We start from the raw sequence: 24,545 nt of genomic DNA, 5'->3' as shown, positions 1-24,545 counted from the left end.
GACAAAGGATCTAAATGCTCTTCTTGTTTCTGGAGAACAGAAAGCACACACAGAAATTGTCTTTGCAGACAAAATGTCCTAAAAGCTTTCCCAAGGCAGCGAGCTGGGGGCAGTACTGAAAGCAGCACTTTGGGACACTCCACATGCACTTGTGCTCCACAAGGAATACTGCACTTCGGATCCTGATGAACAGGGAGTATCTTCTGCATGAACTGCTAGGATATGGACGTGCCAAAAGCCAACCCAGGCTTCAGCACACAACCTTCTCACCCACGCAGGCAGAGTGGTCCCAGCAGAGCCATAAATCTTTACTCTGCTTTTTGCATCCCTGGCCACTCCAGCGTCCTTTGTTTTCAGTGCTTTCTCTTCCATTTCTCAAAAAGGCGCCTTATTACCCTGGGAAATCCTGTGGCTTTCGCCTCGTTTCCATACTTAGCATTTTCAGTTGCTTCCAAGCCTGACCCAACATAGTAGTTATCCATTTTCACAGGCTGAAACACTGCCTGGATTATTTAAAAAACCCTAACAACAACCAAACAAAACCCCTCAAACCCAACATGCACCAAACCCCACAAACACTACCCCAATGACAACAATTCAGAGCACAACACAAGGGAGGAGGAAATGCATTCCTTTCCTCTGCCAGGATGCAACAACAACTCCCTTTTTGGTGGTTCAGAAAACAGGGCCAGTACACATTATTGGACCTCACTACCACACACCAAGAACCAGCGGTCAGTAAGGTGGCAGCCAACACAGAAAACAGCTTTTTAATCCACCACCAAACAGCATCTCCCCTCACAGTAGCAAATAAAAGCCTCATGGAAATCCCTTTGGTCATCTTTATCCTCCCAGCTGAGTTCCAGGCTGGAGATGCTCTTCTCCAAATGCAACAAACTTAAACAACTACTGAAATGGCAAGAGCAAAGGTGGCTGGGAATAACTCAGGGTCAGGAACAACTTGCTGACCTGTCTTGGAAACAAGATGTGTTTTTGTAAAGAGCAGAATTAAGGGCCCATGCTCAGCACTTAGTCCCTGCACCTGTGAGGAGGCTCCAGTGCCGATCCAAGCAGTCACAAAGCCTCAATCCTCCATGTCCATCACTTTTCCAGCACCAAACATCAAGAGAGATGCTTATTAGACACTCAAAAAGCCAAAACCTCTAAAAGTGTCCCAAATACACCTGGCATGGTTTTACCTCCCGGTTTGCATTTGACACCTTGGGACCACAGCAGCAGCCAGCTGTAACTTCTTCCTTGTTCCCTTCTACCAGCTCCCTGTCCATCAGCGCCCATCATCCTTGGGTACAACAGCGGGAAGGCAAGAAAGTGTTTTTCTCCCCAGGATAAGTGAATACTCCCACCCATGCGCACCGGCAGTCAGAAGTGCCACCCTGATAAACCACAGGCTGCTCACAACTGCAGGCGCTCCTTCCAGCCGAAGGCAAAGTAAGAGGAAAGCAGGCTATCCCACCCAGAGCAGAGAGAGAAAAGTGCAGGGCTAATATCACACGGGGATTCAGGGTTTTGCCGAACCGAGAACTCCAAATGTTTGCTCCGCCAGGGCCCGGGCTTTCCCCAAAGATTGTGCTTAGCGTTTCCTCCTGTTTTGTGCTGGAGCCCGAGGCAGGGCTGAGTTCACTCAGGGGCCCCTTGCTGGGCGGCGGGGCTGCCGCTGCTCCTCCGCCCCACCGCTCCCGAGCCGCTCGGGTCGGCTTTTCAGCGGCTGCCCGGGTCCCCTCGGCCCCGAGCCCCCCGGCCGAGCCCCCGCGCCCGGCGGGAGCAGCAGCCGCCCCGTCCCGGCGGGAAAGCGGCGGCGCCCGGGAGCGCGGGGGGATTCGGCTGGCGGGCCCCGCTTTCCCTCTCTGCAGCCGCGATGAAGAAAAGCCAGATGGGGCGCGGAAGGGAAGAGGGAATTAGGGATTTTTTTGGAGGGGCACCTCTGCCCGCTCTGCCGCGTTAGTGTCCCCCCGGCGCCTCCCTACCTTCCTCGGCGGCGGCGGCGGAGCGGGGGGGCCGTGTCCCGGCATGACGGCGTCCCGTCCCGTCCCGTCCCGTCCCGCCCCGCCGCCGCGCCCGCCCCTCGCTGCGGGCACGGAGCGTCCTGTGCACCCGCCCGGGGGAAGGGGGTGCCCGAGGAAGGCGGCGGGGCTGCGGTGTCCGGGCCAGCAGGGCAAACGGGAGCTGAGGGAAAAGCCGCCGTTCTGCTTGCAGACGGAAAGATTTCCGGGGAAACGTAGAAAGTCCTGACTTGCTATCAACCCGGTACCTGGCACCGGCAGTGGCTTCCCGAGGCTGATGGGGTCACAGACCCAGCGCGGGACAGCACCTGGCCAGGAATGCCTCAAACCTGCAACACGATTTCTATCCCTTGGTCTGAGACTGGGTATTAGGGAAAAGTGCTTCACCCAGGGGGTGGTCAGACACTGGAACAGGATGCCCAGGGCAGTGGGCACAGCACCAAGCCCGACAGAGCTCCGGAAGCGCTGGGACAACGCGCTCACGGTGTGACTCTTGCGGGGTCCCGTGCAGGGCCGGGAGTGGACTCCACGATCCCGATGGGGCCCTTCCGGCTCAGGACATTCAGTGCTGCTACGATTCAGAACTGATGGAGGGGTGAAGGTCCCGGAACCAAGCGCGGTCCCGTCCCGTACAGCCCGATCCCGAGGGGCGCTCCCGGTGCGGAGGGAACAGCTCGGGCACGCGCCTCCCTCACGGCACTCGGCTTCCCGCCAGGCTCTCGCCTCTGGCCCTTTAAGGGGCGGGGCGTCGCCGCGCTCCGGGGCGCTGATTGGCCGGGCGCGCCCCCCCTCCCGCCCCCTGCCCCCGGCGGGGCGCGCACGCAGCGGCGGAGCGCGGGGCGGAGCGGCCGCCGCGGGGGCTGCTGCGGCGCTTGGGGCTGGTGCTGCGGCTCGGTGTCCGCGCCTGCGGGCTCCTGCTGCGCTTCGGGCCGCTGCTGCTGCTCTACCCGCTGGGCCGCCTGTGGCCCGGCATGGGCGCCCGCTGGCTGCGGCTGCTGCGCAGGGCGGCCGAGGCCGCCGGCCCCACGTGTGTCAAGCTGGGCCAGTGGGCCAGCACCCGCAGGGACCTCTTCTCGGAGGCCTTCTGTGATGAGTTTTCCAAGCTGCACGTCGAGGTGAGCCCGCACCCGTGGGGCCACACCGACGAGCTCTTGAGGAAGGCCTTCGGGGAGGACTGGATGGGCATCCTCAAGTTCCCGAGCCGGGAGCCGGTGGGCTCGGGCTGCGTTGCCCAGGTGTATAAAGCCTATGCTGACCTCGCTGCCATCGGCGGCTCCCGGGCGAAGGAGCTGGAGCAGCGCTCGGAGCTCAGGTCTGCATTTGAAGCGTGGGAAGTGTCAGGCTTTAGAGGCCTCCTCGGGTGGCTGAGAAGGAGGAAGAGCAAGGAGATACGGGATGAGAGGAGCAGGGAGGAACTGAGTTCTGCAGACTGCTCCCAGGGAAGTTCCGGGAGTAGGATGTCCCTCATGGAACAGAGGGCCAAGCCTCCCCCGAGCGCAAATCCGTCATCAGCCAGACACACTGAGTTCTGCAGACTGCTCCCAGGGAAGTTCCGGGAGTAGGATGTCCCTAATGGAACAGAGGGCCAAGCCACCCCCTGATCCGTCATCAGCCAGACATCTCGTGCCTGTAGCCATTAAAGTAAGTCATGTGCCGAAATGGCAGAGGTATGAAAATGGGGCATGCTGGACAAGGTCCGTCAAATTTTAGCTCCCACGGAGAGAGGTAGCTGGCCAGGGCCAGGTGGAACAAGAAGGGGTGCTGTCTCTCTAGGTGCCCTTTCTCAGGGCTTTTGTTCCAGCCAGCCACAATCCCCAGCTCTTACCAAACTGAGAGCTCAAGATTTGATGTGGCATGTAGGTACTAGGAATGCCTCCAAGGGCCCAATTTACATTAAAAGAATTAGTATTAAGGTTGCTTGCACCTTCCAGACAGCAAACCTCCTTCTCTGCTTGCATGAAGAAATTTGGAACATAGAAGTGCGTTCCAGCAAAGTTTATTTAAAGAAACCTCATATTTGAGCAGCTTCAAATACTAACAAGGGATGGGGCAAGACTGAAAGTAGTGCAAAATGTCTTTGGGTGAAACTGTAGTCTCCAGCACTGATACACTGAATTTGACAATGATAAAATGTTTCTCAGTGGCAAAATGGGAATTCTTCTGAGGGCTAGCCAAAGAAGCTGGTTGCCTCCCATCCTAATAAGCTGGGTTCTGTATATTTGAAATGTATTACTTGAGCTCATTGCAATGGAGTGTCTGGGGGGTTGATGCTGTCACTGCTCGTTCTTGTGCAGGTCCTGCACCCTGGGCTGGTCCACCAAGTCCAGATGGATCTGTTTCTCATGAAGATGGGCAGCCGCATCATTGGGCTTCTCCCTGGGTTCAAGTGGCTCAGTTTGACAGAGATAGTGGAGGAGTTTGAGAAGCTTATGATGCAGCAGGTATGTGCCAGGCCATGGTCTCCAGCTAAACAAATCTGCCCTTTATCTTGCTCTGGCTGGCTCTAACTCTGTTCACACCACTACATTTAAAATGGGTAGATAAAGGCTAGCTTGTTGTTTACTTCTGTTCTTTAGTCTAATCAAATCACATAACATTACTGTAGGAAAGCTTATACGGTCACAAAGTAGCAAAGCAATGAAAAAACAGTCTTTATTAGATCTAAAATTATTTTTTGGACTTTGAAAATAATGTTTAGACTTTGAATGTGTTTTCTAGTGGGCAGCCTGAACAGCTAGCTAGCCATAGTCAGAGTCCTTTTTGCAGCATTGTGGAAGGTGAACACTGGTGAGACTCCTCTCTTTAGGAAAGAATCTCTCCAAGCAAGTACTCAGGCATGTGGGCTTTTTCTATAATTCTATATATATATATGTTTGCAGTCTGTACTCACTAGTCATGTTTGTTAGAACTGATATATATATATATATAGGCATAAATAATGTTTTCACAGAAGTTAATAACACATTCTACTCTGTATTATCATCAGACTCAGTGTCAGTAAAATTTTGCAAACATCTGAAAACATCTTGATTTACTAATAACACATTCTACTCTGTATTATCATCAGACTCACAGTGTCAGTAAAATTTTGCAAGCATCTGAAAACATCTTGATTTACTAACGTCTTCTAAAGACACAGTCCTGGAATATTGCTACTATCAAACTTACAAAGATCTCACTGCAGGCTTAATTAGGCTTATGTTTCTATAAAATGAGCCATTATCTGCTAATTTCATTTTTGTGTCTAGATTGCAGAGTCTGAAGTCTGCAAGCTTTTGAAAACCTTAATTATTCTCTACAATTCCAAAACCTCTGCACAGTAAATCCATGCTGGGAGCTGTTACTATGGTCAGCTGTGACTCGAGGTCATTCATAGTAGTTCAGCGGAGCTTGGGTGGATTTGCAGAAGACTGAGAGTTAGAACATTTGATAGGTTCATTGTAGCCTTTTCCCTTTGAATGAACAAGGAAGTATTCCTGGGATATTTCCCACTGCCAGACAAGTGAGGTGAGGCAAGGTTATCCTGCCTCCTTGAGCAGTAGCAGACAGCAGGAGAGATACCCTTGTATCAAGACACTGGATCACTGAAGAACCAGGGCCTGGACTTGCCATAGTGGATTATTTTGTATGAATTACATTAAATTTCTTCCTGCTATAGCTGCCTCTCTGTGAAGTGAGGCTGTGGCTGCAGTTCTTCTATCCTGTCTGCCTGCCTTGCTGTTTGGACAGCAAGCTTCCATTCAGGATAGGATTCAGTTTAGGATCTTATTGTATTTTTGAATATAACGTGGTCCTGGTCTATTTTGAGACACCATGCGTCCAGTAAGGCACCCATATTTCAAAGACTGGCACCTGGCTGTGCACCATCCATTGTCCAGTCTGCTCCTCTTCCATCAGGGAGGCTATGAGCGTGTAAAAAGCACCACCCTTTGTTTCCATTCTGGCTTTCTGACTAGTTTTGTTGGTATTGAGTATTGCAGCTCACACAGGATCCTGAAGATCTAATCCTAGGTGATTCTGATTTCCAACCTGATTTTCTATTTGTCCCTTGAGATTGACTTACGCTATGAAGCCAGAAATCTGGAGCGCTTCCGACAGAATTTCCTAGATGTCGATTTTGTGAAGTTTCCAACTCCCCTTTGGCCCTTGGTAACGGCAGATGTTCTAGTGGAAACATTTGAGGTAAGAATTGCAGGGTATGGGTGCGATGGTAGCAGTGAGAAAGTCCCAGGGAGACCATGGCAAGGAGGTGTTTCTTTTTGAGAAGGAGGAACCAAAGGCAGAAGAATGCTTTTTTTCTTTTTTGCTTAAGGAGATTGATGTCCTTCCTTAGTGTCTCTTCCACTCTTTTGGTTTGAAAGCAGTGCATCCCTGAAGACAGGTAGCAGACAACTGTATAGAAGTGAGCACTTGGCCTGAAAGCAAGCAGACCAGCAGTGGGTGCAGCCACCCTGTGCTTGCCTGTTCTTTGCAAACCAACACCATGCTTCACCTCTCCTCTGTGCTGGGTCAAAGCAAGGAGCTCAGCAATCTGACACTTTCTGATCCTTGCCTCACTTCCCTTGAGGATGTTTGAGTCACAGACCAAAGCTACTCTCAGGCTTAGTTTTCCTGCATGTGACCCTGGCAAGGGTGTTTCTGTCCCTGGAATACCATCTGTCTTTCCAAGGAAAAAACCCTTGGTTCTCTCACGTTTTCCATCACACTTGGTACAGGCTCTTTCTTCCAAGTCCTTTGTAGGGTATTATCATCACCTTCCCCCAACTTGTGGCACCCAGGAAAAGGCATGTTTGAAGGTGGGATGCAGGGGGTATTTGACTCCAGCTCTGGCTCTGTTTCAGGAGAGTGAGCCCATTTCACGCTACCTGCACGTGGGGATTGGCACGGAGCTGCGGCAGAGACTGGCCAGGATGGGCATGGACATGCTGCTAAAGATGGTAGGTGCTTGGCTGGGGCTGCAAGAGAAGGTTGTTTTCCTGCAGAAACTATTCAGTTTGGATAATAAGACAATGAGGCTGAAGAGGGAACCCATTTGCTTCCTACCTGTACCTGGTCTGGGTAAAGCCTGGGCTGGACTCGGCCCTGCTGAGGCTCTGACAAGGAGCTCTGCCACTGCAGAGGGACCATCTGCCTGCACACAGTAGGACTGGCCTGTGCACCCTGGTCAGCCTTTGCTTAGGACACCCACCAATCCATTCAATGAATATTCACCTATTACCCAAGTACCTTAAAGTGCAACATTATTAGCAAATGTCATGTGCTGTGCAGAGATTGTGGATGTGACTCAGAGAGAAAACAATGAACTGATTTCTTAATTTATCCAGTCCTCTAAAACTGCCTTTTTGTTAGGGAGAACTAAATCTGGAGTAAAGACAACAAACCTGGCCAGGTTCAGCTTCTGGCTATCTAGTTCTTCTGTGGCTGAAATAATCCCAAAAAGTCTGGAAAGGAGTGTTGAGAGGGTGGTACAAGTGTCTTGTGAGGGGCTGTGAGAACCAGCAGGGAAGATTGCAAAAGCTCCTGACAGTTCTGAGTGTGTGGGCAGTGCGTGTCAGATGAAATGCTGCTGCTAACTGCAGTATTGTGCTAGGGCAATAGTGAACCTCTGCTTCTGGCTCCAGGTAGTATGACAGGCTCTGAAATAGCTTTTACCACTCAGAAAACAATGCTGGAACCAGAATAGCTTTATGCTACAATTGGTTTCAAATTTTAGGAGTAGGAAAGAATTAAAGGGCAAAGAAACAACTTTATGTCTGTAAGTAAAACAAATACCTCTTTCTTGAGTACTCTGTAGTTGATGCCCAGGAATCTCCATTGCAAGGGCTGTAATAGAACTAGAAGAAGTGCAGAGGAAGGCAGATAGGATGATTATTCATGTGGAATGGCTTCCATACCAGAATGGTGAAATAATTTGGACTCTTAACTCTGGAAAGCAGAAAGATGAGTAGCTTATGACAAAGATTATGCAGTCATGAGTGCACGAGAATGAATATGGATCTGTTGTGTAGGGTTTCTCAATAAGGAGGACATAAAATTAGCAGAAGTATTTTTTTTCGGGCAACACCAAAACCATATTTTTTCAGACAGCTCTAATTATTTACATGGCAGTTGAAAAAATTCATAGGAGAAATCCATTAAATGCAAAGATAATCTCTTTGGGGCAGGAAGTCCTACAGTCCCAGGTTACCAGGAGGGTAGTGGCAGGGGGGTGGGGGCCTGGAAGTACTGTTTGGTTCTTGTCCTCTTGCCAGTCCTTTTTGGTGCTAACTACTAGCAGAGTCAGAGAAGGGCTACACAGATTTATTTCCTCTACTCTTGTTTTCCTTACTTTTCAATAGAGTTGTTATGTGGGTTGGTGTCCCGCACTAGACAAACGTAACCAGTCACAGTAACCTTTGTCACTGAATGGCAAGCAGCCTATTCTTACTGCATTACTCTTTGCTAAGGCCCACCACTGTGCCCCAGTTTAGAGCTGATTGCCAAAGGGCACTGCCATTCCCTGCTGGGACTCCTGGCTGTCCTACCTGACCTCTAGCAAACACTGAGTTGCTTCACACAGCTCTGCTGACTTCCTGAGTACCCGAGCTGGTCTCCAGCAGAAGCCACCTGCTGTGGTGCTGCCCAGGGTGATGCCCCATCACTGGTAATGACAGAGAACAGACCACAAACAACCCTCTGCCGTTTGCCTGGGGGCTTTTGGTGTCACCAGGTTTGATTGGAACGAGCTGCTCTCACACTTACCTGTCCTCCAGATCTTCATTGACAACTTTGTCCATGCCGACCTGCACCCCGGGAACATCCTAGTTCAAGGCACGGCGCGGCCGGGCAGCACCCGCCCGGACCTGTGTGACAGCCAGGTGCCAGAGCTGTGTGACAGCCAGGTGCCAGCGGTGCAGCCAGCCCCGCGGCAGCTGCGCCTGGTGCTGCTGGACGCAGGGATCGTGGCGGAGCTGCAGAGCGCCGACATGCAGAACTTCCGCGCCGTGTTCACAGCTGTGGTCCAGGGACAGGTGAGGCCCCTCTCCGGCATGGGGCTGGCTGGGGAAGGGAGATGGCTGCGGAACCCGATGGCCAAAGTGAGAGTTTTCTATTTCCTCTTGAAATGCCAAGAGGGGTAAGGAGCCTTGCTAGCTTATCCCCAAACACAGGGATAAGTTGTTCAGCTGTAGCAAGGAGGCTGCCAGAGTGGAGCAATTTCTGGGCCCCTGGAACTAGAAGATGCTAAATGGGAAGTATTGGCTGCCCCTTCCTGGTTAGGAGTACTTCTGCTGGAAGTTAGGACTGCTTGGGCGTCACTGTTGCAGAATCTGTCAGGTTTTGCTACAGAAGAGGAGGGAATGGGTTAACATCTTGATCTGCCCCACATGTTCCCTCTGCAGCCTTGCTGCTGGAAGGCCCATGTGCCTTCCTCCATTTTGCTGTTGTGCCAGCATCTATAGAGGGGAAGGAAAACAGGTGTGTGTGGAGGGGTCTGCCTTTGCTAGGCTCCTCCATGTGAGGGGAACTACATTATCCTCCTCCCCCTTGAAACTCACTGTCAGATGGACTAGAGAACCCACTGCTGGAGTCTCCTGTTCATTCTGGGAACAAGCATTGTGCTCCTACTTGCCTGTTGCTGTCTCTCAGCTGCAGGGTGAAGGGCTCACTAACACAGCTCAAGAGGGACACATTTTGTCTTGGTCTGCTGAAGCATGCCAAAGAATCCATGCCAATCCTGTATCCAGGCTGGTCTGCTGAAGCATGCCAAAGAATCCATGCTAAACCCTGTATCCAGGCCCATCCTGTGCTGCCAGGGGCACTTCTCAGCTACTAAAAGCAAGAACTGCAAGCATCTGATTGCAAGTCACCAGTTACCAGGTTCTGTTTGTGCTGTTCAACTTGTTTCTCAGGGGGAGAGGGTGGCAGAGCTGATCCTCCACCACGCCCGTGCCAACCAGTGCCAGGACATCGAGCGCTTCAAGGCTGAGATGGCAGAGCTTGTGACCAAGGTCCGGGGGAACACCATTGCCTTGGGCAAGGCAAGTGCACCGTGTCTCTGTCCCACTTACCTGCAATTCAGTGCAACTTGGCACTGAAAACTGAAACAAAAAGATTTCTTTGGTCAGCTGTTAAAATTCTCCTTGTGTATTCCAGCTTCAGGTGGGAAATCTCCTTTCGAGTGTCTTCAAACTATTGATGACCCATAAGGTGAGGTCCTGTCCCTGTCTGCCTTTAATAACTGAAAGTTCATCTGGGGAGGGAGTACTGGGAACATGAGGGGCTAACAAGGAGGGGGACTGACTTCTGAAACAAACCGCTAGGAGAGGAACTGCAGGAATGCATCCAAGTGTTGCAGGCATGCTGTTTCTCAGGTCTTACACACACTCCACCAAGCCTAATTTCTGTTTTGGGTTTGGGTTTTTTTGAGGGGGTAGGGTTTGTTTTATTTTGGGTTTGTTTTTTTTTTGTGTCTTAATACTTCATTTAATGGTTGATATTGTCTACTAAAAGGAGTACTTTTTGTAACACATAGTTTTTGCTACCTTTTTAATAGTCCCTTAGACTATAGATACCTCCTTATAACTGATTATTTGGGGGACAAATTTCCACAGATGCAAGCAACTTTGGAAATCAAAAGACCTGTGGTGGCTTGAACTGGGGTTGTCAGCCACAAGGCTGCACAGTCCAACTAGTGGAGTTGCATTATAGTTTCAGGTGTGCAAATGCTCTCCCCAGCCTCTTCCCTTCCCTCCCAGCTTAGGCAGAGCTGGTGCCTTGGTTGAAGGGGTACAGAAGAAAGTAATATCCACTGAGTCCATTCAGTCTGTTGTGGTTCTAGGTGAAGCTCGAGAGCAATTTTGCTTCCATCATCTTTGCCATCATGGTTCTGGAAGGACTGGGACGTTCACTGGACCCTGAACTGGACATCCTGGAGGCAGCTAAGCCACTGCTCATCAAAACTGCAGCTTCTGCCCTCAAATAGACTCCTGTGGCTGCTGCCCTCTCCCTGTGGGGGGTTACCTGTGCTGCCTGTGAGCTGACACAGAGGAAGCTGCAGGTGAGGAGTCACAGGTACCCCAGGGATGTGGTGTGCAGTAGTTGCTCTCCACTAATCCTGCCTTCAGTCATTTCAGCCAAGCACCAGGCATGGGATGATCAGAAGGTCTATTCCAGAAAGCAGGAAGAATTTGCACAATTGGACATTTCCCACTCATTGCACAGTTCCGAGAGCTAACGTGCTCTGGTATTTTTTAAAAACATCTTCAGAAAGATGTTAATTGATCAAGTCTGTTTTAAAATATATCAGGTTAAATATTTAATTTACTGACTTACCTGCACTATGGTATGAGAAATTATGTTCTAGCACCACCTAAGCAACACTTTTTTTTTCAGGCTGAAAAAAGCTGAACAATAAATGTGTTTGTCTTTTGTACTTTTAACTTCTACTTTTATTGTAGAAGTGTCCTAACATCCTGCATCTAGTGGTCTGCTCTTACTCATTCTGGATGACAAAACCAGACCATTGAAATTTTTTTTCAAACTTCTGTACTCTAGTACATTATGATAGGAGTTTGGATTATAAACAGCATAATAAAATACTTACCTAGGCAGAAAAACTTAATTCCATAATAAAAAACAACTTCTGGGAATATTTGTCCTGGTCTTAATTTTTCTGTTTCTGAAACTCAAGAGGTTTCTTTTTTTCTTCTTTGTGCGATTTTCTTTACTACCCTCCCTGGTGCTCCCCTGGTTCTACTGTACTCAAAACCTTAACTGATATGCAGATACTTACAGTTTTTTTCCCAGCAGGTTTCAAACCAGAGTCCAAGCCTTTTCCTGATGAATCAAAACCACACTGCGAATGTTTAAAATAAAATAAAGCTAGCAGAAGAACTGGATTACACGTGGCATTTACAGTCAATTATTTTAATAGCGGTATTAAAATGATTTTATGGCTGCATTTTAATACAGAAATAGTCTATGAATGATTGGAAATAATGTGGTACTGAATATATTCCCAGACCTACCCTGTGTGAAATAGCAGTAGAGCAGGGTCTCTGCAGTGGTCTGTTCTCAGGTGGTTAAGCAATGAAGAGAAAGTGCATAAGCAGACAATCTCCTGTTTTATGGTGATTATAAAGCAATGATTAATAGCATATAAATGAAGTCTCAAAATAAGTTTAGATTCAGCTCAGTATATTTAATGTACTTTCCTTTAATCATTGCATATTCCATTTCCAAGAGCGTAAGAATAAAAGCAGGAGTAGAGTTTAGCACCTTGAAAGTTTGAGGCTTGTTTCTTTAAGTCTAGTTAGAGTCAGAAGCAGGCAGAGCATCGTCCTAACCAGCACAAGAGTTTATGTAAGAAAACTCAAACAAGAAGAGAAGCAACCCCTGCAAACATTACCCTGAAGAAAAGGTCCATGTGCACCCAGCACCCATGTTCCCTCAGCAGGGTGTGTGCCAGGTCTGGGTACAACCATCCATGCTCTTGCTGAGCAAATTCCAGCCAACTTTTCCAGACACTCAACCGAGTGGAAACTGTTCCAAATGATGGGATTTCATGTCTAAAATGCAAAAATGTACCTCACATGTAGTTTCCATAATCTGAGGCAAGTTACAGTTTTTTCAGACCTTAACTCTGACATTTTGTTTGTTAAAGCTTCACCTTCTATTTAAGTTCATCTTTCCTTTTCCCCTTTTTTTTTCTTTAAGCAAAAATCTCAGGATGGGTCATGCACTTACATTACGGATCCTGAAGTTTAAAAATGCCCATTTTAGCTATTAAGGGCTCAGTAGTTTGTAAACAGCTGGATGAGAGACTTAACTTTGTCTTTTTAGGGAAAAGCTGAAGGCATAGCCTCTCTATTATCCCTGGAGGAATGCATTCTGACACTTACTGCTGGCCGACTGCTGGCCATTCAGATTTGGCAGGATTTCAAAGGAGCTCCCTTTTACAAGTTTTCTTAATTTTACTTTTTTCTTTGTGTGTTTTTTTTTTTTAAGAAACTGCTATTATCACTGTTGCTGTATTCTAGAAGGAGGCATAAATTTTTATAATGTGCCAGAAAATGTGTATCATGTTTCCAAGTGTATACAGAATGTCAGGCCAAATTGAAATTATGTATCTTAGTTTGTCTCTAGGCATTACTTGAAACAAGGTATCGCATATATTGTATTCATTTTAGCATAATTCTGTGTAAAATAAAGATATTTCCATATAGCCCTGGCTGTTTCAGCAAATAAATTGTGCCATGTCCATTCTCCTTTCCTCAATACCTGACTGAAATTTCTGGCTACCCAGAACTGATCAGTGCATTTCCTGTGGCACATCCACAGGGACTTTTGTACCTCAGATGATAAGAGGAAGAGGGAGCACTTCAGGATGTGACATGCTTAACCTCCTCCTCCTCTCCTTTGGCACCTCCACTCACCACAGTGCAATGCACTAAAAACCCTCCTTTCTGATGCAGAAAAGTGCCTCTAGATGTGCCCTGCTGCTCCCTCTCAGGGGAGGGGGAAGCCAGTGACCCCAGGAAGAAAGGCAGGTGAAGGACAGAGCAGTGGAACTGCACTCTGGCTGCAGTGACAGGGTGATTAGAGACCTCTCCAGGAATCCAAATGCCACCTGTCACGACTGCTGTGGCACACTGACTCACAGCTGACAGGACACCGCAGGTCTGTGAACTGCTCCAGGCCCTGCTCACCCACTGTGCAGCTTCCTTAGGTGAGCATGGATGCCTGGAGCAGCAGGAGCTTCTGTTCCCTGAAGTACTGCTGCAGGGCACGGAGTTTCTGGCCTTTTTCCATCTTCAGATGAGAACTCTCTCCTCTGGAACACTCTCACTTTGGCAGCCTGGTGCTGCTTTTGCTGTTTGTCCTGCTCCTGGGATTCTTGTTCCAGCACTTCCTGCCATGACTGCATTCTGCTCCTCAGCAACTCCTACATAAAGACATTCAAAACTTTGAATGTCTTTACAGTCAGCCTTCATGCCAAATTTCATCTTCACTTTTCATCTCTGTCCAGCTCTGGGGCTCCCAGCATGGACATGGATCCGCTGGAGTGAGTCCAGAGGAGGATCACAAAGATGTTCAGAGGGCTGGAGCACCTCTGCTATGAGACCTGGGGTTGTTCAGCCTGGAGAAGGGAAGGCTCTGTGGAGATTTTAGAGCACCTTCCATTGCCTAAAGGGGCTACAAGAGCTGGAGAGGGACTTTTTACAAGGGTGTGGAGTGATGGGACAAGGGAGAATGGCTTTAAACTGAAAAGAGTAGGTTTAGATTAGATATTAGGAATAGATTCTTTCCGGTGGGAGTGGAGAGCCACTGGCATAGGTTGCCCAGAGAAGCTGTGGATGCCCCATCCCTGGCAGGTTGGACAGGGGGCTCTGAGCAGTCTGGTCTAGCGGAATGTGTCCCTGCCCATGGCAGGGGAGTCGGGACTAGATGAACACAATCCAAATCATCCTACATTACTAAGATTCTCACTAGTCAGAAATGGATATAATCTATGGAAATTCATTTCTTGCATGCAGAAAGACTTCTTTTGTGGCAGAGATAAGGAATTTTACTTTCTACTTTTCATCTTTATACACATGTCAAAAAAAGGTTACCCTTTTTTATCTCTAAATGATACAGTTATACTGGATGTAAAACAGCTGAAATATACAAATACTCCAGATATTTGTATATGTACTTCCACTGCTGGAAACATGGCAGAAAAAAAAATCTGGAACTGTCCTTACCAGCCTTTCTTTCTCTTGTTCACAGCTCCTTTTGTTGCTTTCTGTCTGCAACTCCTCTCTCTGCAAACGCCGTGTCTTTAAGAACTGAAGCCTCTGCCTTGCCTTCCTCTCCTCCCCCTGAAAGAAGGATTCCTTCCTGCTCCTCTCAGCCCCAGCAGCCTGGAGCAGTGCCATGTGCTGCAAAGCTCTCTCTTTGTGTTCCAGCTGTTTCTCCAGCCCTTGCAATATTCTCTGACGCAATCGCCGCCTGTTTCCAAAACAAAATTTCTCAAATTTCTCATAAAGAAAGAGCAATAAAAAATAAAGACAGTGCATAAGACACAAAGCAGATATTTTGGCAATCTGCGTTCAGTTAACGTTCCAGGACTTTTTGTTAAGTTATGAGGATTAAACCTATGTCCAGAACAGAGGTAGCAAAAGCTCCAAACAGGCTGGTGCCTGATGTCAGCGGTTTTGGTCTGAGAACAGGATTGAAGGGAATTTGCCCTTGGAGAAAATGCTGTGCACCCACTCCCTCCCACCTCCAGCACCAATTTTATTCCCAGTAGGGAACCACTATGACACCTCTGCAGAGCCCAGAAAAAAGCACAAGATGGGATGTGCAGCGACTGAAGGAGAGCAGCAGGGAGCAGATGCTGCTGACCTTCCAACATTTAGCACAAGAAGCAGTCAGTTCCCAGCATCACCTCTGGCTGTCCCTGTGCAGCTGGCGTTGGGTGCCATCTGCCTCTTGCTGCTGCTCCCTCTTCAGCTGCCTCTGTTCTTGCCACTTTTTGTGCTCAATCTTGGCTCTGCTGAAGTCCAGCTCCTTCCACTTCTTCTGAGACACACCACTAAGGGATGATTTCTAGGAGAAAAAAAGCAAACTGAACCCTTAATCCCAACAGTATATTCTTCTAATGCACACTGTAAGCACACAAAACCAGAACAGCCCAGTTTTAATGTCACTCCTGAGGCCTAGAAGCTACAAAGGCTCACAAAATATTCTAGTGTTGATTCCCATCCATGAAAATACTGAGGATGATACTAAAACCCATAGAAAACATTAGGCTTAATCAACAGAGAGGTGCCTGAACACCCAGTCTTCAGAATTCTCCATAGGTCACTAAGCTGTGCTGTTCTGGTGTTGAGCCAATGCTTAAAACTCCCCAGTTTTTGGGTCAGCTTCTGGATTGGATAGAAAATCCAGGTTCTGACCATAAAACAGATTTTATTAGCAAGAGAAATACCTGCCCCATCTGGCCAAGCCCAAAACATTCCCGAGTTCTCTGCAGGTATTCCAACTCTTCACCTTTTGATGTCTGAGATTTCTACCCATGCTCCAGCAGTCTTTGTGTTTTCTTCAGCACTAGCTTCATTTCAATGCTGTAGTGCTGCTGATTTGTATTTTTAAATGCCTGTGCCATGTACAGAGATGAAGGAGCACCTACAAGGCCTCTTCACAGCCATAGTGAAATATTTATTTGTTTTTGTACTTACAGTGCTCTTTATGAGGCAAGTGCAAGTAAACACCACCAAACCTTTAGACTGTATTCCAGTTTACATTGCTAGAGCTGTGTGGAGCTGGAACAGAGTTCCCCCAAAATATTTTCCTCTGTCAAATGCATCCTCCTTCCTCCTATTCTCAAGAGCAGTTAGCATGCTCCTGCTATCAGCTCCTCCTCTGCAAACAGAATGTCTCCTTCCAGTGCTTTCCTGGGGACAACTCGAATACCAAAAGCTGGAAAACACTACAGGACTTTCAAATCATGTTCCTGCCAGTCTTACACAGCATTGTGACTGGTTTCTCTTAACACATTGATCTGTATGGCTTCCCAGGGGCTGTAAACAGCTTTGCTCTCCAGTGTATTGCTATTCTTAGCAAAAGAATGCACCTTGTGGGTGTGTTTAATGACACACACAAGGAGAGATCAAAGAAAGAATCAAAGGTGTTTGGTAGGTGGGAGGTGAACAAATTATGTTTTCCAGCAGGGAAAGTACCAGCCAAAGGATCAGGAGACTCCTAGTTCCACCCCTGCCCTAACATGCACTCTTTGCTGTGGGCTTCAGATGACTGCCTAAACTTTCTCTTTTTTCTTTCAGTATCTGTAAAAGAGGAATTTTTTTGTTTGTTTGTTTTTTTTGCTATCTAGTAGAGCTGGCTGAGAAGTTTATTTAGAAGAGATTAGATCTAACATACAAAAACATTCTGTCAAAAGTGCTGAGAAAAATACCACAAGTGCCCTGTTCTGCACAACGCGGGCTCCCAAGTGGAGTCCTTAAGTTTCTATTTATGCACAACCATTATTCTACACAGGCATAATTTCTGTTGCAGCAAAAACCTTTGTGAAAGATCAAAGGAGAGAACATTCTCACATGACAGAAACAAATCTCCTCATCCTAAGAACTAAACTTAAATACTCACTGTGATGCTTTTGTCTTTTAGAAGGTTTGGGAGATGTGTGGATCTGCCAGCCTGCAGGTGGGTAGTACTGTGGGGTCTCTGCACACGAAGGGCTGATCTGATGGTCAGGCTGTCTTTCTCCAGTGATTGATTCACCTGGGCAAAGAAGCTCTGGCACCTGAAAGGAACCAAAGCACTGCTTCCCAGGGAAGGGCTCCTCTGGGAATGCTGGACTGGAGCTTCTGCCACTCTGGACTCAAAAAGGCCTTTCAAATAAATTAGGGCAAGGACATATGAGAATATAGGAAGCTTATAAAAACAAAGCAAATTAAAAGAACAAAATCTCTGCTGACATGAAATATATTCAAGCAAGGATTTTATAACACTTTCCTATGAGGAAGTGGGACAGTTTTTAGTCTCCACAAAAGAGGTTCCAGCTTTTCAGAAACAAGTTTGCCATTGCATTTAGGCTAAAGTTTGGCCGGGGAAACTGAGTTTTGCCTGGCACTTCTTACAGCTACTCAGGCTAAAGGATTGTTTACATGGTATCTCACAGACTGGCACGAACTCTGGCTCTGAGAAATGATAAATCTTTTGATAGGGCAATGCCTGAGCTCCCCATCCTGCTGAGAGACAGGAAACATTAATGTGGGCACAACCCTGTTAACACAGCTTTTGGCTAACTGAGAACAGGAGCAGAGTTTGCTCACACCTTTCTGCTAAGGACAGGGCAGACCTGAGTGGCAGCTGTGGCATGGAATGATGCTGGAACACCAGCTGGGAGGAAATGTGCACTCCTGTTTGACTTTTCATTCTCCCTCTTCCAGCAGTGTCACAAAGATATAACAGAGAAAGCTATAGGCTTTCAGAATCCTCTCTTAGATGTCTGCAATTGTCACAAAGCTGAGAACAGCAACAAATTGATCAAAATCATGATCCAGCCCCTTTTAGCTGTTCAGGGAACAAAATTCTACTCAGTGACATTATAAAGCAGTGATTTCCAGCACAGATAAGAGGATTGTTTTGCAGATAAGTCCTGGTGAAATCTTGTTGCTATACACAGTCACTGTTAATGTTAAATATTAATTTTTGAAGAAATTTTTATTTATACTGAGCTCTACAATATAGGTTAAAAACCCCAAAAGCTGCTACTGCAGTAGATGAGCTGTAAAAGCCAAAAAATCTCAAGTACCATCTGAAAATTCATTCACTTTGAGAGAAGATTAATAACTTCCAAGCCATAGCACCATTAATACCTATATATAAAGATGGCATTATGGCATTTTCTTGTAAAGCACCAAGAATTATGGTGGCAGATCTTATACATGATGCCACCCTGCACTGATATTATGTGCTAAGTCTTATATTTGGGTAAAAGAGTTATAGTTCCAATACCATGCTCACGTTCAAAATTAGCTTCAGTTTCAGCATCCTGCTGTCTGCTCTCTGCTTCTTCCTTGTGATCTCTCTCCATTAACCAGCTGTCTGTGTTGACAGCAGCATCAACCACAGCATGAGCCATCTCCCTCTGAGGGCCCTAGAAACAACAAGAAATGCAACCATAATCCAGACATGATAAGGAAAAGAATAGGTTTATTTAATGATTTACAACATAAGATCTTAAATTGTAACTGAAGTTCAAGAGAGAATGGAAAAAACCAAAGTCTGGGAGAGTTCTTTACTAAAGAAACAACCCATAGGTAATTTCTGATAACTTCCTGAGTTTCCCTATGTCTCCAAATGACACAAAGTACTTTTGCCTGAAAGGGTCCAAACTGGTACAAAAGAGATCAGGCCAGAGGAGCTCAGACTGAAAGACAGCCCTGCTTCTGGCATGTGCCAGAATTTGGATTTTAACCCTTGCACAGCAATGGAGATAAGTGTGGCAGTAGCTGGTGCACATGAACCTCCTCCTTGCTGATCCTCACCCAGTGCCCTGCTCACAAGCACCAAATCAGCTGCTGAGGACTACTTAAGTCTCTTGTGGTCCTTGACTGGGAGAGAGGACACCTCTAACAGGGTGGAGAAGTATGTTAAAAGAATCATGCAACAGACTGCCTTGGTATGGAACAATATCTACTGTAATCCTTATCCAGTGCAAATTCTTCTGACACTTTTTCCTTTTTTTGCCATCACCTCCTTTATTCAGGTTATGCAACACTTCTCATATTGTGCATCCATGGAAGAGGTTCTAGAAGCCTGCTCCAGCCAGGCACAATGACAGATTACTGACAATATCCTTACCCCAGTCAAAGGAAGGCAGTGCAAAGTCTCCACATTCTTTAGCAGGAAGGCATAAGGAGCAGTCCTTCAACGTCTAGCTTGGTACCAAGGGTAGTAAATTTGCAGTAACAAAGCTGATATATATACAAATAGCAGACCACTTATTAACAGAAGAGCCAGGGTGAAATACTTTTTACCTTCTCAGTTTCTATAACCTCATGGTCCTCTTCCAAACAAGACCTAACATCTTCTGGAACGTTTTCTGTCTCTAATCTCTTCTCTTCGTTATTCTCTTCCTCTCTGGAAACACTTTCTGGAGAAGCAATCCTCAATTCAGACAGTTCCTGTTCTATTTTCTTGCTGAGCTTTTCTTCAGTCAGGCTTGCTCTCGGGATGAAGGCATTTTCCTGCTGCACTTTGCACTCTGCAGGCCATGTGGGCTCCCAGGCTCCCAGGCAGCACTGGGGAAGCAAGGTACACCCGCAGCTGCACTTGGCACAGGGATGAGTGGAATACAGAGCCTCTGGGCAGCAACCCAGGCCCAGGTGACCCTGTCTGTAGTGTCCTGAGGCTCTATAACCTGGTGCCACAAGGTATGGGTAATCCAAGCTTGAATCTACCACCATCTGCCTGGCTGCTAAAGGCATCTGCAGCTCCAGGATGATGCGTTCACTTAGCAGCAGAGGAATCCGCAGAGCTTGGGCAGAAGAGACCTCCTTAGTCTGCCCATTCCAGAAATTCACAAGCACTCCCCTTTCATTGTGTGCTGTGCATACTGGGGGGAAAAAAAAGGGCAAATAATGTAATATGAATGTCAGTCGGTGTGATTTATCTCATAGAGAGCAGGAGGTAAAAGTAATGACTTGTGTTTCAGACAATTCTGTAACAACTTCCATTATTTTATTCTTTAGAGGTTTAAAATTTTACTTTCTCCTGAAATTCCTGCAAGGAGACAGCAGATGTAAAAAATCTCACTTGCCACAGCAGGTGGGATTTTACCCTGAAATAGCTGGTAAGCAGACTAACAGATAATCAGGTGATCCTCAGGAAGATCAGGAACGGTTTTTGACTTGTGCTGGGAGAATGATATCCCCAGCCCCTAACGTTTTAGGAAGTTTTCACCCACAGAACAAAGCAAAGGCAAATTCTGTGAGCTGCATTAATTCTGACCCTGAAAAGGTGGCTTAGTGCCAACAATAAAAACACGATGAAGAGAACCCAAGCAGCAGGAGGTGAATTCTCTGTGCTGGAGCCTGCTCTCTTCCCTGCAGTGACCAGCTCCTGTGGCAAGTGCAGTGCTGTTAAGAAAACCAAAGACCCAAAAAAGGTACCTAAAGGTTCCTCTGTGCTCTCCACAACCCTTAGCACAGTGCCAGGGCCAAAACGTTTGGCTGGAGCCTCCCATGGTGCCAAGACCTTGTCCCCTGGAGCAAGAGGCTGTCGCCGGGTGTCTTCATAGTGCAGAATGTCATAGAGAGGTGTTTCCTGCTGGCCAGGCTTGACCTTGCCCTTCAGAGCACGACTTTGGTCAAACTCAACTAAAAAGAGTTCCCTGGAGCCCTGCAAGAGTAAAACGTGGTTTGCAAGGCAATTTGCAAGGTCCAGTTAACAGCAAAGTTTAAAGGCTAAGAGGGAAGTGGCAGAAATCCCAGAAAGTGGAATGTGATCTGGGAATGCAGCTTTTCTCTTCTACCAGGGTTTCACTGTACTGTGTCATACCCCTTTAAAAGAAAATAAAAAGCTGGGGCTTAAGGGGCTGACAGGCTTTTTCCTCCTTTCACTATGGAATTAGATATTTGTAAGAATACAATCAGCAGGCTAAGGCAGAACTCTACCAGGAAAACCTCCCACAAGAAAAAGAGCTGCAAAAATAAACTGTATTATGCAGTTCACCACAATCAGAAGGATAAAAAACATTCCTTCAGCAATCAGAGGGGTAACAAAGCAATAAAAAGTCACAACAGTCATAAATTTAAATACTTTAACTGAAACCTTCAGCAGCAAATGAGGGCAAGATCTACTGCCAGAATCTCAGCCTTCTCTGCAGATCTCTGAGTGCACTTACACAAATAATACTGTCAGCTCCTACTCCAGCTGATGTCACTTGTGCCTACAGCTGTACCAATCTGTTCTACCCCACACTGAAGCTTACAGACATCCTCACCTATACCAGCAAATTTATTTAACTAACCTGCAAAATGAACTGGATTTTAAAAGAAAACCTGCAGGGGGGATTTTCTGTCTGGCATCCAAAATCATCTCACAATTCCCAGAAACACAGATGGAGAAGAATAAGGAAAGCTCTCAGTTCAGTAAAGAGGAAGTGGACCCTGGAGACAAACATTTTGGATTACAAGCTGCTGTTTAGCTAACTAACTCTGCTGCTAGGCTGGGCAAAAGTAGACAACAGGGATAAGGGACCTGTTTTGTCTGTCTCTGAATAAAAACTCATTTTAACTACAAAAACAGATTGGTCTGCAGGCTGTTCTTACTTGCAGGACTCCTCACAGCAAGCAGCCAGACAGCACCAGGTAACAGATGAAAACAGGCTGTGGGGAGGCAACAGTGGCTAGGAAATGCACTGTAACACTGGAGAGCCACCCCACAGCAAGGGCTTGGGACTGGTGAGTATGGGAAGAACAGAGAAAAAGCTCTTACAGCCATGTTCCCAATAAATAGTTACCTTCACCTCCTGGACAATGTGGCCCAGGTAGTAATAGCCATCAGTTTCTCTCCTTGCCAACACACGAGCCCCCCTCAGGACACGGGAAGCCTCCAGGGATGAACCAATGAAATTTCTTTTGGCTGAGATTATCAAGGGCATGCAAAAGGGACCTGGGTTCCAGGCACAAACACGACAGCTGTGGAAAACAAAAATACAAGAAGTAATGGAAAGCCCGGCAACAGATAATCTGCAACTTGCTGCAGTGCAAACCAACTAAATCAACATGGGACAAAACCCCCACCCTGCAATAACTGTCTTTGTTTCCCAGCTTTTTCTTCTCTCTTTTCCAGTGACCCACCTAAAGATTATGAGCTTACTGTGTTACTGGACATCTTGGCAGCACAGAGCTACAGGAATCTTTATTGGCTGTGTGGCAGCACTGGACATGTGAGATGGATGTGGAGCTTACCTGGAAGGAGGAGACGGAAGCAGAAAATGAGCATGATTTTTGAATTTAAATACTTAAACAGGAATATTGTCTACAAAGTTGAAATTTATTTTCAGTTTATTACTTCTCTCCATAATTCTTCCACCATATCTTGTAGTACTATGCTGCTTATCTGTAAATTCATCACAAATGGTTTTGATTTTGAGAAATACAGTTTGGAGAGAAGAAACATGAAAAAAAAACCAAAATGTAAGAACTATATGATAAACCCCCCTTGCACCTGGTTTCTATTCAGCTGCTAGGTGTGTAGCAGGGGTGGGCAGCCAGTGGCCACATGTGCACTGCTGCTGCTGCTGCTGCTGCTGCTGCTGCTTATACAGCTTCCGAGCTCCCCTGGCAAGCAAAGCTGAAAGGTCAATGAAAGGACCTGAAGTCAAGGAAGAGTGAAGAAAGTGGGGGTTCAGTCTAGGGGGACAAAGTTGCCTCTGCAGGTCAAAGCCAGCAGTGGAGACATCCAGCCTGAGCAAGATGGCAAACGTGGGATGCTTGAGAACAAGGACACAGGGAACAGAATGCCAGGGACTGCAAGAAGGCAGGAAGACAAAACATGAGGCAGTTGAAAAGCAGAGCTGGAAATAAAATGATGAACTTTGTATCAAAGCATTCAGCTTTCATGGAAAAACATAAACTCGGTATGGAGCACATTGCAGGGGTTGCAACACATTGCACATGGTAAGTAAAAACTGGTTGAAAAGTTTGCTGCTATTCCCTGTAAACTGCTGCTAAAAATGGCTCAGATGAGCAGGGAAACGAAAATTTCTTAACTACAACGCTATCCACTGCTGCTTCAGCCGAGGATGTTAGGTTTTTGTGGTGTTAACAAATGGAGAAGGTATTATTGCTTATTTAAAATACCTTCAGGAGAGCCATAGAAACTCATTTCCAGTTCTTTGTGGAGTGTTATCCAATAAAGATTCAGGAGGAACTACAAGTGTGGATTAATCTGACATTGGCATCATACCTCGCCAGGAGGAGTAGGGGAGTGTTGGATTCCTTGAAAGGACCCTCCTGGCAGTCTGGGTACTTTCTCCATCATTTTTTGCTTGCTTCTTTTGTGATCACCTCCATGTCTCAGAAGGCATACCAATATACATTACTGGATGCAACTGGTTGTCCACAAGAAGCTGGCAGAATTCCTCCAACCCTTGCTCTGGCATATACCGGTGAACAGATCCACCCACCGGCAGGCTGGGTTTTCCATCCTCCTCAAAGTGTCGGGACTGAAACCAGGCTGCAGCCTGGCTCCAGGAACCCTGCTGAGCGAGCAACAAACAGGGAAAACGGGAGTGAAAAAACAAAACTCTCTCAGATGTTCAGGTAGGAATTCTCTACTGGCTATTTCTATGCCGAGGCGTCGCCCCTGCGTTCTCGCTCCGGCTGCCGGCCCAGAGAGCGGGAAGAGGCTCCGCACCAGCTGCTTCCTCCGCGACAGCCCGGCCCGAGGGCGAGCCCCGCATCCCGGCCCGAGGGCGAGCCCCGCATCCCGGCCCCGCTAGGGCGGCAGGCGCCGCCGGGACACCGCCCGTGCCCCGCTGCTCCGCAGCCGGACTGCTTGGGCTGGACTGCCGGGCTGCCCGCGCTTGGACAGAGGGACGCGCTGCTGCTTCCGCCCTCTCCTCAAACACCACCAGCTGGAGCCGCCTTCTCCCCCCGCCCCTCCAAAAAGCAGCGGCTGGGCTGGGGAGCTCGCCCCGCTCTGCGCCCCGCGTGGGCGATGCCAACTTTTGGCAGAACTCACGGGGAGCCGCCCCTGGTGCCGCCCCGGCGCTCCCGAGCGCTGTGGGGAGTGAGGGGCAGATGTCCGGGGGCTGTCCCCGAGCCAAGACACTGCCGTGCCCCGAGCCGTCCCCGTGCCCCGCACTGCCTCCCTTTCCCGGGATACTCCGAGCCCCGCGCTCTCCGTTTCCCGGGATACCTCGGTGCCGCGGGCTGTTTCCCTTTCCCGGGATACTCCGAGCCGCGGGCTGTCTCCGCCCCGGAAGGCGGCGGCCGCGCCAATCGCCGGGGCTGTTGCTGGGCG

The 24,545-nt window shown here is 47.7% G+C and overlaps 3 protein-coding genes across 15 annotated transcripts in view; 1 reads left to right on the top strand and 2 right to left on the bottom strand.

Annotated features, from left to right (window-relative positions):
* Positions 1-2,037, bottom strand: part of DENND2A (DENN domain containing 2A) — a 58,867-nt gene extending 56,830 nt beyond the window's left edge. For all 3 annotated transcript variants that reach the window (XM_039708001.1, XM_039708002.1, XM_039708003.1), the window contains exon 1: positions 1,986-2,037. The gene's annotated coding sequence lies outside the window, so the exon portion shown is untranslated. The remainder of the gene's footprint in view (positions 1-1,985) is intronic.
* On the top strand, positions 2,029-11,650 carry ADCK2 (aarF domain containing kinase 2). Its single transcript, XM_039708294.1, has 11 exons — positions 2,029-2,236; positions 2,579-2,794; positions 2,847-3,541; positions 3,642-3,662; positions 4,316-4,462; positions 6,075-6,203; positions 6,863-6,958; positions 8,774-9,031; positions 9,911-10,039; positions 10,155-10,208; positions 10,840-11,650. Exons 1-11 carry the CDS (start codon positions 2,029-2,031, stop codon positions 10,981-10,983), a joined length of 2,097 nt encoding a protein of 698 aa, XP_039564228.1. The 3' UTR covers positions 10,984-11,650.
* Positions 11,651-11,813: 163 nt separating this feature from the next.
* Positions 11,814-24,489, bottom strand: LOC120501718 (trichohyalin-like). Of its 11 annotated transcripts, none has more exons than XM_039708342.1 (11): positions 24,441-24,489; positions 23,487-23,781; positions 22,395-22,486; positions 22,036-22,213; positions 20,684-20,912; positions 19,550-20,127; positions 18,525-18,666; positions 17,151-17,395; positions 15,433-15,593; positions 14,747-14,993; positions 11,814-12,568 (listed from the first exon to the last, which is right to left on the bottom strand). In XM_039708342.1, the coding sequence occupies exons 2-11, from the start codon at positions 23,559-23,561 to the stop codon at positions 12,563-12,565; spliced, it is 1,953 nt and encodes a 650-aa protein (XP_039564276.1). In that variant the 5' UTR covers positions 23,562-23,781; positions 24,441-24,489; the 3' UTR covers positions 11,814-12,562. The 11 variants fall into 11 exon arrangements, with proteins under 11 accessions (XP_039564276.1, XP_039564273.1, XP_039564266.1 ...); XM_039708339.1 differs by having other exon boundaries at positions 11,814-12,120; XM_039708332.1 differs by having other exon boundaries at positions 12,177-13,944.
* Between the last annotated feature and the right edge of the window lie 56 nt (positions 24,490-24,545).

This window comes from Passer montanus, unplaced genomic scaffold, assembly GCF_014805655.1.
Source record: "Passer montanus isolate IOZ18808 unplaced genomic scaffold, ASM1480565v1 scaffold20, whole genome shotgun sequence".
Classification (NCBI taxonomy): domain Eukaryota; kingdom Metazoa; phylum Chordata; class Aves; order Passeriformes; family Passeridae; genus Passer; species Passer montanus.
This window is presented reverse-complemented; position numbering and strand designations above follow the sequence as displayed.

Excerpts from the sequence above, each read along its gene's own strand:
- LOC120501718 (XM_039708332.1), bottom strand. The coding sequence starts at position 23,561 with ATGATGGAGAAAGTACCCAGACTGCCAGGAGGGTCCTTTCAAGGAATC. Across the intron at positions 22,487-23,486 it reads CCCCTACTCCTCCTGGCGAG|GTAAGCTCCACATCCATCTC; the intron begins GTATGATGCCAA and ends TCCTCCTTCCAG. Across the intron at positions 20,128-20,683 it reads GAGCACAGAGGAACCTTTAG|TATGCACAGCACACAATGAA; the intron begins GTACCTTTTTTG and ends TTTTCCCCCCAG.
- ADCK2 (XM_039708294.1), top strand. The coding sequence starts at position 2,029 with ATGACGGCGTCCCGTCCCGTCCCGTCCCGTCCCGCCCCGCCGCCGCGC. Across the intron at positions 2,237-2,578 it reads GGAAAGATTTCCGGGGAAAC|GACATTCAGTGCTGCTACGA; the intron begins GTAGAAAGTCCT and ends CTTCCGGCTCAG. Across the intron at positions 6,204-6,862 it reads TTCTAGTGGAAACATTTGAG|GAGAGTGAGCCCATTTCACG; the intron begins GTAAGAATTGCA and ends GCTCTGTTTCAG.